At 33.9% G+C, this 16473-nt stretch overlaps 2 protein-coding genes across 2 annotated transcripts; one reads left to right on the top strand and one right to left on the bottom strand.

The window, feature by feature from the left end:
* The first annotated feature begins 915 nt into the window (after positions 1 to 915).
* Positions 916 to 8110, top strand: LOC142977203 (gamma-interferon-inducible lysosomal thiol reductase-like protein). Its single transcript, XM_076120959.1, has 5 exons — positions 916 to 1174; positions 4967 to 5098; positions 5638 to 5805; positions 6249 to 6389; positions 7956 to 8110. The coding sequence occupies exons 1-5, from the start codon at positions 1091 to 1093 to the stop codon at positions 8082 to 8084; spliced, it is 654 nt and encodes a 217-aa protein (XP_075977074.1). The 5' UTR covers positions 916 to 1090; the 3' UTR covers positions 8085 to 8110.
* A 224-nt stretch (positions 8111 to 8334) lies between these two features.
* On the bottom strand, positions 8335 to 15291 carry LOC142977114 (CLIP domain-containing serine protease B4-like). Its single transcript, XM_076120835.1, has 9 exons — positions 15097 to 15291; positions 12537 to 12595; positions 12322 to 12413; positions 11238 to 11425; positions 10918 to 11026; positions 10383 to 10564; positions 9924 to 10024; positions 9177 to 9359; positions 8335 to 8888 (listed from the first exon to the last, which is right to left on the bottom strand). Exons 1-9 carry the CDS (start codon positions 15170 to 15172, stop codon positions 8778 to 8780), a joined length of 1101 nt encoding a protein of 366 aa, XP_075976950.1. The 5' UTR covers positions 15173 to 15291; the 3' UTR covers positions 8335 to 8777.
* Between the last annotated feature and the right edge of the window lie 1182 nt (positions 15292 to 16473).

Here is a 16473-nt window from a genome sequence, read left to right as displayed (position 1 = left end):
TCCACAAAATAAATAATTAAAATATTTTACACTATTGTTAGTAAAAATTAAATGTAACGAAATTAAGTACGATATTAGATAAAGACTTTTTGTAAGAACCTATTACCATAAATAACAAAGTAGACTTTTTTTCAACCATTGTCATTTGTCATCACCCGTCATGGCCATTAGACATGGGTCTCATAATTATAAAATAAAAAATCTAATAAAACACCCAATCAAAATGGGTTTCAACACAAGAAAATGAGAAATATAACAAAATGTTTATAAATAAATGGAAATAGTGTACTTCATCGTAGCGATTCTGGTGGTCTCTTATGGAATATCGTTAATGCAACCATACTGGTTTGTTATAGTAACAATGGCTGTTATTTACGCAGTGTACAATCATATATGCAATATTATCTAGCAAACATTCGGTAAGTAAGAATTAATTACTCTATAGATTTATCAAACGCCTACACAGGTATATACCAGAAACACACCGAAATAAATCAGTTACCTACTGTTACATGTTCGACAAACTTCAGGTACTAGTCTTGTTTGTTTGAAGAGTTAGTCAATAAAATTCACGGGTATTCATAATATGGAGATTATAATCGGATTTTGTTTTAATCACTACTCAACCTTATTGGGTTACTCAAGCACTTTAAAAGCTTTGTTTTGGGACTTTCTTGTTAAACCAAGAGTTGTCACAGCAACAAAACTCAGTATTACTATAAAACCATTTAAATCCTCGAAATTAGAATAACAGGCTGGACCTAAAACAAAGAAACCTGCAAAAAAATGCATGTTCATTTATTTCTTGAACAAATTCTATCATCCGTACCAAATTCAATACCACATTACAATGGCTTGAACCCTTTTATAAAACTGTTAATAGAAAATGTTATAGCTGTCTATCGTCATTCGCGCCTGTGTTTGTACACATCGTAATTTTATCATATACGACCGCGGCCAGGTGTGAGTCGGCCGCCAATCGTTCGCAATTGGAACACACGTTGTTAGTTCGCGGCATATTTATTTACACAAATGTACTGCAGTAGTCAAACATAGTCCGACAAGCTAAGTCATAATAAAAATAAAGATAATGCTCCGAATAAATTGTTTAGTGATTTTGTGCCTCTTCACATTTAATGCAGAAATTCTGTCTGAAAGCGATGAGTTTTTAAAGGTAAAGTTTTAAATTATTTATTTGGATAATCTAAAAAAGATTTTATAGATAGATTTTTATTGACGTCCCTACAGATAGTATTCTTAAATATATGTATGGTCTAACTTTCGCTATATTTCTAACATTCCTATCACTTCATTTTAACAGGTTGGGTTTTCCCTTTTTAGTAATTAAAGGTTTCTCTGCGATTCTCGTATTACCTTATTGAGAAAGAGAGATTCGATTTACATGTAATCTTGTAAATAAATTAAACTAGTCTTCAATTAGAGCTAAGATTATTCGTTGGGCGAGGTTTCACTTTTTATGTATCAGTTACAAGGACCTTATATCTTCATAAATGTAATAGTCGTATTTTTATTGTGATTCACGTAAATATGATAAGTATACTTTTATCGCGATTTTTATAATCTACCATGAAGTGCAACAAACTGTTTATGATGTGTAAAACGGGGAACAACTGTGCAAATTTAACGGAGTGTAAGATAAATAAATTAAACGGCTTAACGAATTTACATTTATAATTATTTGATATCTTACAGCAAATAAACAGGTACTGAATAATGAATAAGTGTTTTCGAATTCTTGGTATTTAATTCTAGTAATGTTTTCAAAGTAAGTTTGGACTTCTATATACATTAACTATATCAGTAAGCCGATTGACTATCAAAACTACTGAAGGGGTTTAGATTAAATTTTACACACAGGATGTTTATAGTTTGGATTAATACTGAATATACTTTTTACACCATAATAGTATTTCAACGCGGTAGAAGTCGCGGGCAGAAACTATCTTCGAAATAACGCGCGTAAAATAGACATTGCTTACATTAAAAGTAATATACAAATATCGATTCTTCGATCAATGAGGTTTAGTGGCTATTAGCTACTGTCAGTCTTTTGCTCGATTGCAAATGGAACTACATACTTATTAAAATGAATAATAGCAATTAATCCACAATAAAAAACACATCTATCTAAACAACAACATGTTCAGAATTTTTAATCATATTGTTGCCGCATAATAATATCACGTTACTGGTACTTTTATCAGATATGTATGCCATGAATTTTATCGGATTACTATCGTATAATTAGGTTGATAGTGATATGTGATTTTAATGACTAGCTGCCCGCATTTTCACTCGCGACCGCGACTATTTCTCACACTCCCATTTTTAATTTACTAATTATTAATTCCATTTTTTTTGGAAAATTAAGGTACTAAGAATGTAGCCCTACAATACAGAGCAATTTAATTGATACAAAACTAAACAAATTATTTCTTTATATATCATATCAATAACTGCAAGTGCAAACTAAAGAAATCGGAGATGATTATAATAATACGATGATACACACAAACACAACCATCAATAAGTTTACCCATATTAAAAGATATTTGTTTGTCGAAGATTTCTATCAATAAGTTAACACCCGGTTTCCGCGTGAGTAATTGATTTCTCAAAATATATTTGTACTATGTATCATAATCTGTAGTCATTGATTGCTTATAGATTATGACAAAGAAAGACTTAAAAAACTTCATACTTAATAACCAATATCACAAAACAGTAGACAACAAAGGAGAAAATGTAAACAATCGTTAATCGCAGTTACATTTTTGCAACGATTTCCAATGACGTATTTGCTACTTGTGCAACAATAGAACAGAATAGAATAGAAGTTAATTGTGGTCATAAAAGCGTTGATTGTGACGCGCCACGGGCCATATGAATAAACTTTGTCTTTTGTATTCGCTGAATGGCTGTATCCTCGTTACAAAATCAATACTCATTGATAAAAAATACGCGTGAGAATGATAAAAATAATAATCGATAAATAAAATGTTAGCACAGTGTGATTAAACACGATCCGAAAAAAATAAATAATGAACCTAGTACCTACGTAATTGATATCAAGTTGTAATTCTTGGCGCTAAAATAACTATCTAAGTAAATAGCTAAATTAACGTGTAATATATTTTTTAGGATGAGATTGAGGCACATTGTTACTAATGCAAAGTAATAAACCATTAAAAAACATATTATATTACGATATGCGTTTCTGTGTCTCAATTATGAACAATTCAGAAGAAAGCTCGGATCGCATTCTTATTCCATAAAATTCCAAATATATTAAAAAACATTCTTAACAATTACTCAATTAAAAACTGCGAAAACCACTTATTAATAGCATACTACTGAAATCTTTACCTTATAGAGTTAATAGCTGTCACAATAGCCTTCAAAATACACAACCAACTCGTGAAGAAGTAATAAACATTATCCACAAAATTCATGGTACATGGGCAAATTGTAACGTTAAATAGGCGTATAAATATGGACTCCAATTCACACTCCCATTATTGTTGTTATACGTGTAACAATTGCTTTTGCCAAAAATAAGTGTCGTCCCAACCATTAGTACGTAATATACAAATTGGGTCGGTATATATGACGACCCTGAGTGCCAAAAGCAAATTCAGTATTACGTTTAGTAAAGTAAAATCTACACCCTGATATTTCCTACTTTCCAGTTTCTTTAATTACAAAAACGCAGGGTAATCATGTCAATATCATATTACTTCCAGTGAGCACGTATGTGTACAAAAATATCGTTAGAAAAAGATTCTACAGTTTACTTACGTAGGCCTTACTAAAGATAATAATTATTTATTTGCGTAGTACTGAATATAATGAATTACTTAAGTAGATTTATTGCAAACGAGCAACGATCGCAAAGTGTTATTGCAGATAAGTATATCATGGTTTATTTTAAACACATAAACATGCATAGTGACATTTTGGTCACGAAGTTAGGTGTGTATGAGCCTACCATGGACATACCGCTGAACTGAGGTCAACATCTTATACTATGTGGAGCAGTGAAAGTTGTCCTGCAATGCCTGTTTTTGATCCTAATGTTTATTGACTGCACGTTTGTCGCAACGTTAACATGGTCGCCTCGCCGCTATCATCGTCCAGTCCCACCCAAGACAAACATTCGTGTGATAAGCACGACTATCTTTTTTTAAATCTGAATGTAAATCAGATATCTGCTAAAAATAGTTATCTTAGGAATGAGATACCTATTTTATTAATATTTCTAATAACAATTTCGAAGTAATGTCATAATTTCGTGTCCTTTCATGGAGAAGTTGAAGAGGTACACGTAGCTTCTTATTAGCTTAGATCCTTTGCCTCGGTCTTATAGAAATATCGAATACTCCATTTTTGGTGGCCAGTGCTAAAGAGTCGTTATTTCGTTTTTAACTACAACAACTTAATAGCATTATTTTGTTTGTATTGTTCAATACTCGTATTATTTTGTATTCCGGCACGATTCGCTCGTTCACAATGCTATTGTTTACTCTGGGACTGATAAATGATTTCAACTTAGTTTTCAAACAAAGTTTTGTTGTCAAAATAAACATAGTAGCTTAGCTAGTTTGTTGATATCGATAGGATATCTCCAAAATGAAATTATTTAGTCTCTAAGCAGCTGCCCTTTAAATCAGTTCTTCAAATAGGTTATGCCAAGTCCCCAACCCACAGTTGGCCTGTAGCATAATGGTCTTAAAACCTAGCCTTCTCATTCCGGTAAGAGACACTAGCCCTAGTAAATTTTGATATTACTTAACTGCTGTCAATCACAAAGTCTAAGTTTTGTTCATGGGTACACTAACCGTATTTTCTTTTCTCTTTATTTATTTCAGGGACTTTGATTGAAAGTAATATGTTGGTCGTACTTTTCTTTTATAGTTTATTCAATGAGATGTTTTGTACATTCCAGGTATTTGTGACAGTCTACTACGAGAGCCAATGTCCGGACAGCAGGAGCTTCATTGTGGAACAACTACAGCCCACGTTAAAATCGTATCATGAGTTCATTGATGTTAAATTGATTCCCTTCGGTAAAGCTCATGTAAGTTGCTCTTTTCATTATTATTCAATACCAAATATAAAATTACATGAAGATTATGCATTTCCCAATAGTTTGTAATATGAAAGATCTTCACCAAACTTCACATCACTACACTGAAGTAAATAAATGTCCAGTTAATGTCGTCCTAAAAGTAGAAACACCAAAAGATGGCCGTCGCATGGCTATAATAAATTAAAAAAAAAATACTCTGGGCTGGGATAAAATTAAGGATGGGCCAATTGTGAATGCTTATAAGTAATATACATATAAAACAATGATTTTATAGGAACATGACTGGATATATTACCGTGACTATGGTTCTTTGAATTCTTAATTCTGAAGCGAGGCTGATTTCATGCAAGGAATCAATTTGTTGTGCTAATAACGTCTACTTGAAATATCATTTTTACGATAATTCTTACAACTGTAGCGCGATTCAGCTGATCAGATTTTTCATTTTTTTTTTTATATAGTAATAGTCGATTGTAGCAGAAAAGCGTCCCTCTGAAAACACTTAACATATTTTTCTCTAATTACAGAACATCAATAGGAAGGCGTTTCAATGTCAACATGGACCGACGGAATGCATGGGCAACGTGGTGCAAAGTTGTACGTTAGATCTGATGCAGGGCAGGACCGATATTGATAGAGCAGATTACGTCGCTTGCGAGATGAACACTCAAGCTGGCACTAAACTAGACATGCAAGTACGTAAAAAGAAAAAATAGTTTTAGTTTTGTGTTTCGGCACATTTCGATTTCCATGTCCTAAAATTGAATCGAGTACCTGTAGAACCAATAGTTTATCTTACTGGTGGGACCACCGTTTACTATTATATACTCATGTAGACCCAACAGGCTTTCGCGAGCTCGTCGCCTCCAGCTTATTCTAGCGGGTGTTATGGGTTCTATCTAGATGTACATCCAGAACAGAATATATTTTGAAGTATACTCAGGCCGTTATAAACTGGCGAACAACGTCGTAATTCGTAATCAAAATAATCATAGGAATGTGACAATGTGTGACAGTGAGCCTCCGATAAAGTGGCATGACTTAGTTCGCACGTTTGAAATGGCCCATATTCGGTTCGTCCCTTAAATTAAAATAGGGTACAAAATTCTTACTTATAATAATCATAATATTGTTTCAGTGTGTATACGAGGCGGATGTAGACGAAGAGGACGTGTATCAATGTGCGACATCAGCCAAAGGGCTCTCCCTGCAGTTAGACGACGAATACTACACCAAGATCATCAACCCCACCTTCGTACCGACCATTACTTTTGATGATGTAAGTTACAATAACCACCGTATATTTGATTTTGCTTCCATTCTATACCAGAATGGCATAAGGCGTTGAGGGAACTTGGTACAATAAAAAAAACTGATTTTGTAGAAGGTACTACTATTTATCAATCTCAATAGATCTTGCTAGAGAGTAGGACGTAAGTATACTCTCTACATTTGATTAAATGTATAGTCAATTAAACGAACAATTTGAAAGCGCGTCTACGTAGTTTATAAAATTAAATTATTTCGACGGTATCCTTAACCCTCACTCACCCCTAATAACACCAACAACTAAAACATTGTTGTTTTTAATCGGTAGCGCGATTCTCTACAGTTAAATTGGTACTTACGAATATCGAGAATATGACATTTAAAATTTACTGAAACAGTTAGTGCCTCCAGCACACGCTAAGAGCGCAGATAAGGTTTTCATGCAATTTTTTTCCATGGTTAGCCGGTTGTCGATATTCGATAGTAGTAGGGTATCGTCTCTCTAGTAATTTGTAAAGTAACGATACAAATACACTATGTTAAAGAGCTGCCATGCGAAAATAAATGTAAAAGAAACCATGCACTTAGACGACATAATCTCATTCACTGAATATTAAAAATGTATGTCACTTTTATGACAAACGTAATAATATTTTTGTACTAATTTTGTTGATATACTGTAAATGTAAAAATCGAATGTCAATTTGTCATCCAAAATAATATTGATATTGTAACTATACGCTTCAATAATTGTATAGTCAATATTATATTTTATGACACACAGACAGCTGTTTTTAATATTTATTTTATTGATTCATTATTCATAACAAAGCTCTTTAAATATTTAAACACGTCTTACAATATTGTTCACAATATAAAAATAGTAGATAATAGAAAGTTTATATTGTTATTCTTATTCGTGGAACTTTCCGAGTTTTAATTATTCGCTCAGTGTGGAAGTCAAGAGGTAGAGAGTTCGTACCGATGACTTTACGAAGTTATTTTGTGTATCTATCTATACTAATATAATAAAGCTGAAGAGTTTGTTTGTTTGTTTGATTGTTTGTTTGTTTGTTTGAACGCGCTAATCTCAGGAACTACTGGTCCGATTTGAAAAATTCTTTCAGTGTTAGATAGCCCATTTATCGAGAAAGGCTATATAACATCACGCTACGGTCATTAGGAGCGGAGTAGCAACGAAAAATGTTACTAAAACGGGGAAAATTTTGACCCATTCTCTTAGGTGACGCAAGCGAAGTAGCGCGGGTCAGCTAGTTAGAAATAATTATCACCTGTTCCAAAGGTGAAGGAAAACATCAAAAAACATTATGCAACCTTGTATGCCCGAGAGTTCTCAAGAACAGTTTTTGAACTATTGTATACCTTCAAAAACTGTTCTTGAGAACTCTACTACTACTACCGTTGCGTACTTTTAAAGATCTAAGCATACATACATGTAAACTGATGTAGACATAGGGACAGATGCGGCAAGTGACTTTGCTTTATGCCATATAGTGATTATTTAAAATATTTTCTGATGTTATATAATTGCCTAATACACCTCTGTTGATTTCAGGTATTCGATCAAGAAATCCAAGACGCTTCGATAAGAGATCTGCCGGGAGCGTTATGTCTCTACCGCAAAGACTTGCCACCGTGCGCGGAGTACTTCAACAAAATGGCGATGGGCTACGTACTATTATGAACAAACAATATAATGCATAACAATTATTTACTTGTTTTTGATTGAATCATCCTACAGCTGCTTAGGAAGCAGCCAGCTATTGGCACATATTTAAATTTTGAGAAGGTATAGTATGCAGACAGATAATTGCTGTTTCAAACTTTTTGTTCTAGCACAATCAACATTCTTTGTGCGATAACTGATCAAAAAAATACTCTTTTGTTTTTGCTTGTTTTTAGTCAGATATGTAAAACCCAGTAAGTACCTAGCACCCAAATATTTTCCTCTGTGATAGGCAGGTATATGATATAACATTCCGTAAATTTTATGGTTCGTGTCCGCATTTTTTGCGTCGTTAATAATAGATGTAATGTTAAGAAAACAAAAGCATTTTTTAAATATTTTATTTTTAACTAATTGATGTTTGAAATATTTCATGAGATAGATACGCACACTAGGCAGCAACGTTCAGTGTATACTTTATGCTTATCACAGAGTAATAGTATCCAATTTGTCGTAATTCGTACTTTTGTGGATAAAAAATATTATACACTCGAATTGAGAACCTCCTCCTATTTTTGAAGTCCGTTAAAAATATCTATTTTTCAGTTTGTATCTACACCGGATTTTTGTTTTTGTTTTGAAAAAACGAGAAGGTTACTAAATAATATGTCTTCCTGACTAGGCGGCTGTTAGTGGTCGTGATGTTGTTGATTATGAAGGTGAGTTGTCGACGATCCATCGGTAGTAATGTGCGATGTTGGTATAAACGCTGGGAATGCCCTCGCTGCCGCAGTTTTCTGAGCCGAATGATACAATGCCCAACTGAAAATAAAAAAACGTAGCGTTAAAGCGTTAGCGTTAGCTGGAGTATACAAAGTTTGTAGTTTGTTTGTAATACAAGCAAATACTATATAACTCGTTGTTCAGCTTTAAGCTCGGTAACCTGTAAAACCTCCTTAATTTAATATTGAAAAAAGCCTTAGAGTGAACCAGTCAGTGTTTTACCGTGCGGACGTCGAACGTCTTATTCTGTTAGCCAGCTGTGATATTGCTAGCTTGACCTTTGTTATACACATACAGTCAAATACCTAAATAAAAATTCTCCCTCACCTGAACATAATGTCCATCTCTAAACAGCAATAGCGGAGCGCCTCCGAATCCAGAGCAAGCGTCTTTGCCTTCTTCACCGCCAGCGCATAGCTGTCCTTCGTTCACGGGAACAGATTCACCGAATATACGCTCGCAGTTCTCCAGCGGCACTAGAGGCACTTCCAGTTGTTGTTGACGGCTTACCTGGAGGATTGTAAAAAAGGATTAGATACTAATCAAATTATATACTATTGTCACAAACAGTACGGATCTATAAATCTTTCAGAATGGACGTAGTGCTTAAAACAAGATACCACCTACTTATATTTTAACAAAAGATACCAATCGCATAAATGTGTCCTTTATCCTTTAATTTTTTGGTCGGATTCTGGACTTAAATTATTGCAATTTTCTTAAAATATTTCTAATATTATGTGTTGAGGTATTTTAAACGCAGGCAACCAACAAAAATTGGCTACCTGTAAACGCCGATATTAACTTTGATTGGCATGTTGAAAACTCTAACAACTCATTTTACCACACAATCAAAAGTAAAAAAAATAATCACCCGGGAAATTGCATTTTAGGAACACGTGTTTTATTTCCGACAACAAAACTAATAATTAGCTTGGATTGTTCATTTCACATCGGAACGACAACTTCATTACCTCACGTTGTTCAAAATCGTTGGCAATCCATGGTCAAACACAAGGCCGGAATAATTATCCCTATGGCTTTTATACGATAGGTATCAGAACGTCAACTGACCAGATTGTTTTGTCCGGACAGCTTCCCCCAGCCGACAAGCGAAGCGCGTTCGTTGATCACGATTTCCGGCTTATCGTTGAGGCAGATCGGAGCAGCTGTCACTGGGAAAAATGTTCAAAACACGTGAACAGGTGACAGCACCGGAAGGTTACACTGTTCAGGGACAGGTCAATGTCAGGTTAATGAGTTCACGTGGGGTGAGAATTTGTAAAGAATGCATTATTGCAGTGCGTATTTGCATAATAGTTGTTACACAGATAGGCCTATACATTGTTGGGTAGTTTTATGGTTGCGGGAAAAATCTCCAGCGTAGAATCTAAGTTTGATTTTTAAGTATTGCTAAGTTCTTAACTTTTAAACCAGGTTCAGGTAGGTAAGAGTGGAACGTGTAAGTCTCCAAAATAATAATTATTTTTGGATTGCCTGCATGATGTTAAGCATCTCTAAATAGGTACATACCAGAGAATTTAATTTCCTCTTTCAACACAATCAGAGCTATATCATGTCTGAAGATCTTCTGTTCGTATCCAGGGTGGACTATCACATTCTCCACTTTGATTGCTTGTGTTGGAGGTGCGCAGAAGAAGTCGTTACAATCCGGACTGCGCCCGATGTCCCATTCGCCGACCACTACCGTAGATCTGTTTAAATGTAAAGTAGTTTATATTTATTAAATAGTTTATATTGTGTACTTTATTACTTTTCTAGAGAGAAGAACCAGAAACATCCAAATTATCTAACACTCTATTTTGTAAACAAACCCAAGACACGTGCGCAATAGGTTACGTCATATTGAGAAAATGTAAGATCGAAACCGCGTGTTTATCAAAGCAAAGTAAATGTATCCATACCCATTTGTAACTCTCAAATCTTACATAATATCTTATTTTTCTAACTGCATCAGGAAACTTCAAAAATATAACTCTTCTATTTCAACTAAACTTAACTAAAGCCAAGCTCGCTCTTTATAACAAACGTTAGCTTCTTAACTTACAGTTTGTATCCTTCAGGCTTGGCCAAAGCGCAGTGGGCGGCAGTCAGCACGACACGCTTGCCGATGATAGAGCCGCTGCATGCAAACCTCACGTTGCCCGTCTCTTTATCTAAACAATAAGTTAATGTTCCTATATTCTAACTTACGGAAAAGATGCTGAAGATTTTAAAACTTTAAATTAATTTTGAATCTTTAGCGAAACTTTGAGTGGTAAATTGCGGAAAGAAAAACTGTACATAAAATTGGTGTCCATAGCAAATAGTAAAGAGTTTTGTGGCCTTTAAAAAGAACCATTTGGATAATTACAATATTTAACTTACGTGTAAATCCAACTCTAGCAATCCAAGGATGAGTTCCCAGTCCATTGTAATCAACTCCTCGCACCATGCTCATCCCGCATTGCTCCGTACCCTCCTGGTACACGCGGCCGCAGTCACACATCGGACAACACACGTAGTCTTCATTATTCACGTGGTTGCATATCAGTTGGTTTAGTCGGTGGAAATATCTAGACAAAACACAAATTATTTAGTCGCTGAATTAATTTCTATTTCATTGAACACTCTTTCAGACTAGTAATTAAAACCAGAAACTTAAATGAACTTAATTGATAAGGACAACCAGTTTTATTAAAACCATCGGCCCATGGGACGATGATCAACACGATAGACAAAAGATCAGGCGCCGAGGCGCACAAAAATCTGCGACTTCAACCACCTTACTCTGAGCAATCACTTCGAATTTCTTGACAGAGCTAGGGAATATGTTTTACCTATTAAAAATGTTTAAGCACCACTTGACCCGCATTGAACTCTGCAAAACTCTGCATAGTCGATTTAATTTTACCTCAATAGGATCTTGCGGTTTCGTCTGAATCTTCATTTAATAAATAATAGGTATATTATAATCATTAAAACATCGTATTATTTAATTTACAGTAATAATGGTAGTTGCTTACTGCGTATAATAAACAATCGGCTATTTGTATATCAAACACACCTTACGACTTGCGCGAACACTGAACATCAATTATGTAAGCCCCAACCTACAATTTGCGCTACCGGCGTAGCCTCTTCAATACGTTGGTATTAAACAATTATCTTGTTATTTATTATACTTTATAATTGCTTGGGATAAAACTTAGATTGTATGATCAGTAGCGTGATTCTCTACTGGAGGTACTATCGAGTTTTAAGAGTTTGATATTTAAAATGTACCTATTACAAAAGTGAGTTCCTTCGGCGTTGGTAGAGGCGCTGATCTGATTGTCATACCAAATTTCTCAATAGCTAGCCGGTTGTCGGTAGTCGACAGTGGTAGAGAATAACGTTACAGTTCTTATAGAAACATCACGCTACAATTGTAAAGGAATCTACACATAAATTCAAAGAAGATTTAACTTACTTGTCTGAAGAAAAACAAGAGAAATCCATGAGATCTTCTAGCAGTGGACATGAACTGATCGGTACACATGATGTGTTCGGTGGGCATGGACTCTGAAATAAAGTAGCGGTGTTATTAGTATTACTTATTTCTTTCTTTCTAGGATTTCGAGGTATTTATGCATTTATTTTTTATCTCGTTCTTCATTAATAAAGTTATAGATAGTAGATACTCACCCTGACACTTAGTAGATCATCATTCTTTACTCCTCCCATACCCACGCTCAGCGATATACCTGGATGAATAACTTGTGTTAAAAAGTAACTTCATACTAATTGTACCAAAATTTCCTTTTCCTTATTAAGTAAGAAGTGTAAATAAATAATAATGAATTGATAACATACACACACACATACAAAAAATCATCCACTTTTCCCATCGGTGTAGAGACTAAAGAACGCCACTTGGTACGATCTTTACAAAAATATCATTGTTAAAACAATGTAGTTAAAATAACTGCATTCAGGAACAATTCGTAACAAAAATACTGATGGTAATAAATAAAATAATATTCTAAACTGCTGACAAAAACACAATGTAGACAAAAATGTAGCGAGAAGTTATTTCAACGAGAATTCAAAACAATTAAAATAGCATTGCTCATATAGACGAGAAAGACGCTTATAAAATGTATCAGAAGTACTAATAAAGGCATTACAGTTCGTATCTGCAATATGATTAAGTTTAAGGCAACCAATATGGCAAGGTTTTTTTTTGTTAGTTTTTATCTCATTATCGCAATGATCTTTCTGCTTTATTTTATTACCCAGTTTTCCTGCTTTAACGGTATAGTTCGTATTTTTTGTACACGAACACTTGCAGCGTAAACTTTATTTAGAATTGGGTAACAGAAGTCATTTCATAAAGTGTAGCGCGATGTTTTACACTTTAAGCTTAAGTCTAATATATCAGCCTAGCCTTTCTTCCTTGGCAGCTTGGCTTCCTTGGCACATTCGGCTAGTGCCGATCGGATTCATCTACACATATTCGGGTTTGCCGCTTGGCTAGGCCGATTAATATCGAACCGAATATGCGTGTCACAAGCCTTACGGACAGAGAGGCTTTAGTTTAAACCAGTGGTTCCCAACCCGTGGTCCGTGGAAGTCAAAATATGGTCCGCGCATGAATTTAAAATTTCAGGATAATTATTACACTTTATTTTTAATATACTTACAGTATAGTGGTACCTGCTAACAAGAATCATATAAAAGTGGTCCCGGTCTAAGAAAAGGTTGGGAACCCCTGGTTTAAACCATAACTGAAATAACAGTCATCAATGTTGCACAAAATCGTCTGCCGGCACGTCCTTGATACATACATGATGTTATCATTTATAACTCTACACCCTGATCGAGGCTACGCCATTGTGTCATACGCAATTATTGGATGCATCATTCAAATTACGTGACACGCTAGTGTACGGGAAAACACACGAAAATGTATGAAATTATATTGTAAATATATGACTGTTTTTTCTCATTAATTATGGTAGGATGGTAGGTATTTTCTACTGAGTTTGTGCTGTACAATTTGTGAGGTCAAAGTCAACATTAGGGTATTTAGTCTCTCGTTAATTTAATAACAACTGATGTGTCAGCATTGCATTACTCTTAAAGATATTCAGTATTATTAATTGGCAATATTTCGTGTATATCGGAAAGTGTTAAATGGATTTGTTAATGTTTTATGGCTAAGATACGGAAATGATTAAAAAGTTAAATAGTGCGTATTAACTTATTTTAGAGATTTTAAAGGGACGAAAAGGAAGCCTACACAGTAAAGAATATTTTCAGGGCCATTAAAAATGTGTTACATACTTAGACAGTAGTACAAAATAATCTCGGAAAATCTCGAGCCTATCCCTAGTGGCGTGATCTCACGCAACTCTGAGATTTCATGTTTTGATAACGCTGTGAATGAATTCATTTTAATTGAAAAATCACACCCGATACAATTAAGAATAGCCCATTCTTGAGTATCAGTCAAAATATAAACGCATGTTTATAGTTTAAAGTGACGAATAAAGTAAACTGAAAACTGACTGTTTCAGACGAAATCATTAAAAATAAGGAAATCTGAATTTGATATTTTGAACAATGCCCGCTTTAATGTGTATGTCAGTAATTAGTTCCTGTACATGAAAATAAATCTTGAAATTGCACTTTTTGGGTATAGTATAGCCAAAAAGTGCAATTTCGAGATTTCTTACATTAAATACATATTATAAACATCTAAGCAAAATACGTATTTATGTGTGAGAAAAATTGTATCAAAAACAAGGTTTCCATTAAATAAGTATACCGTGAGATATATAATAAAATATGGTTCATTCTCATCAATTCTACATGAGTAGGTATAATTATTTGTATAAAAAATTGTTGTATCGTAATTTGCTTTGATAGAGGCTTAGTTACGAACAAAACCTTTTTGTTCTCAGCTCGTACACATGCAATTAAATTAGCATATTTAACACAAAGAATTGAAACGTTGAACTCAAATAAAACATTATAATTACTATGATTAGTCTATTAGATTTCCATTACATTTACGTAGGAAATTAGGAAACAGGGTTAATATAATAAAAGAATGCGATGACCAGGGAGATATTAAGTTACCAACGCGGTTAAAACTATAAAATAATGCCGAAAATCGTATTAAAAGAGTCATTGTATTAAAAAAATTGAAATTGTAATATTTTCATAAAAGATTTTTTTTTACTTTCGTTAAAATACTTACTACCAAACTGAGCATTAGTCCATTCAAGTATACACAGAAGCAGCACATTTAAACACAATTTACTACCCATATTCATTTTAGGCAATTTTATCACGAAAACCACTGACCACCAAAACACCCTGTATTTAAAAAATATTAGCAGAATATGATGCAACTGTTAATAAAGGATGTTTCAACCGGCATCGTTCGCGGGACTACAACAAAAATGACACGGTACAAAGCCTCCGTTTCGACCGCCATGCTCCAGAGGTTACAAATCCGCGGTACTAACATCTATTGTTATGACATCTCATTAATATTTTACACGTTATAATTTAACTGCTATACCGTTAAAAGCCCCATAATTCGACAAATAGTAGATTGAATGGATAACGGAATAGGTACTAAAGATCGTTTAACAGATAATGAGTCCGTGAATTTAAAATATAGTACTTCACATGTTACTCTTTCAGGTGGAGAAATACATGTTAAACATTTCTACACACTTTTTTTTTACAAAACTTTCATCTATATATTTTAAAAGTAAACTATTTTAGTACTGGATTCTTTAGAACTTGGTGTAATAGGTATTTTATATTTTAAATATAATGATCCAATTTATTCAATTATAAAAAAACCTGGTTTTATAGTAATTTGATGTTATAAAACCAAATCAGTATCAACGCTTTTTTGGTCACTTTACAAAAACATACTAGAATTTCCGGACACATCATACCTACTTGACTTTATTTTGGCCCGATTACCAACGGTTGTCGACCACTGCAATACAGTGATTCACCGCTACAAATATTTTGCTTTAGATCAGTGCAGAAGCGTTGCCATTTAAATCCATTCACGGACATAATTACACGCATAACATAAAATCATTATGAATAATTATATCGATCGAATTACAATTTTAAGATACAACAGTCATTTCAAATAATATAAATAATCCGGAATGTGTTGTCATGTAGAAACAGTCACTAATTTTAATTTTCCTTTCTGACATCACAAAAGAAAGAACTTCATTTAATCTCAATCTCTTATCATCTCCCGATTATTTTTACAAGTGTATATAAGTAAAAGGTATTGAACATTAAAACAAATTATGCCCGTTGACATGTTTATTATCTGCTAAACAGAATAATATCCTAATATCAGATAAAATATATTTTATCTTCAACTTCGGATATTAAGATCCCTAAGATCTAATATATTTTTCAAAAGCAGTTTTGCTCCACACATTTTCACGTTTTAATATGGCTAAATAGGTACTGATGATCATAAGTACAGTTGTTGCGAGCCTCTAAACGAACGAACCGTGGCCTAATCTTAACAAAATTAGTTTTTATTCGTTTATTGTAAGTTTTTGTGCAAGCCGGTGTCGTTCACATC

Source organism: Anticarsia gemmatalis, chromosome 12 (genome assembly GCF_050436995.1).
Source record: "Anticarsia gemmatalis isolate Benzon Research Colony breed Stoneville strain chromosome 12, ilAntGemm2 primary, whole genome shotgun sequence".
NCBI classification, from domain to species: Eukaryota; Metazoa; Arthropoda; class Insecta; order Lepidoptera; family Erebidae; genus Anticarsia; species Anticarsia gemmatalis.
The sequence above is the reverse complement of the archived record's forward strand: the minus strand, read 5'-3'. Positions and strand labels throughout refer to the sequence as shown.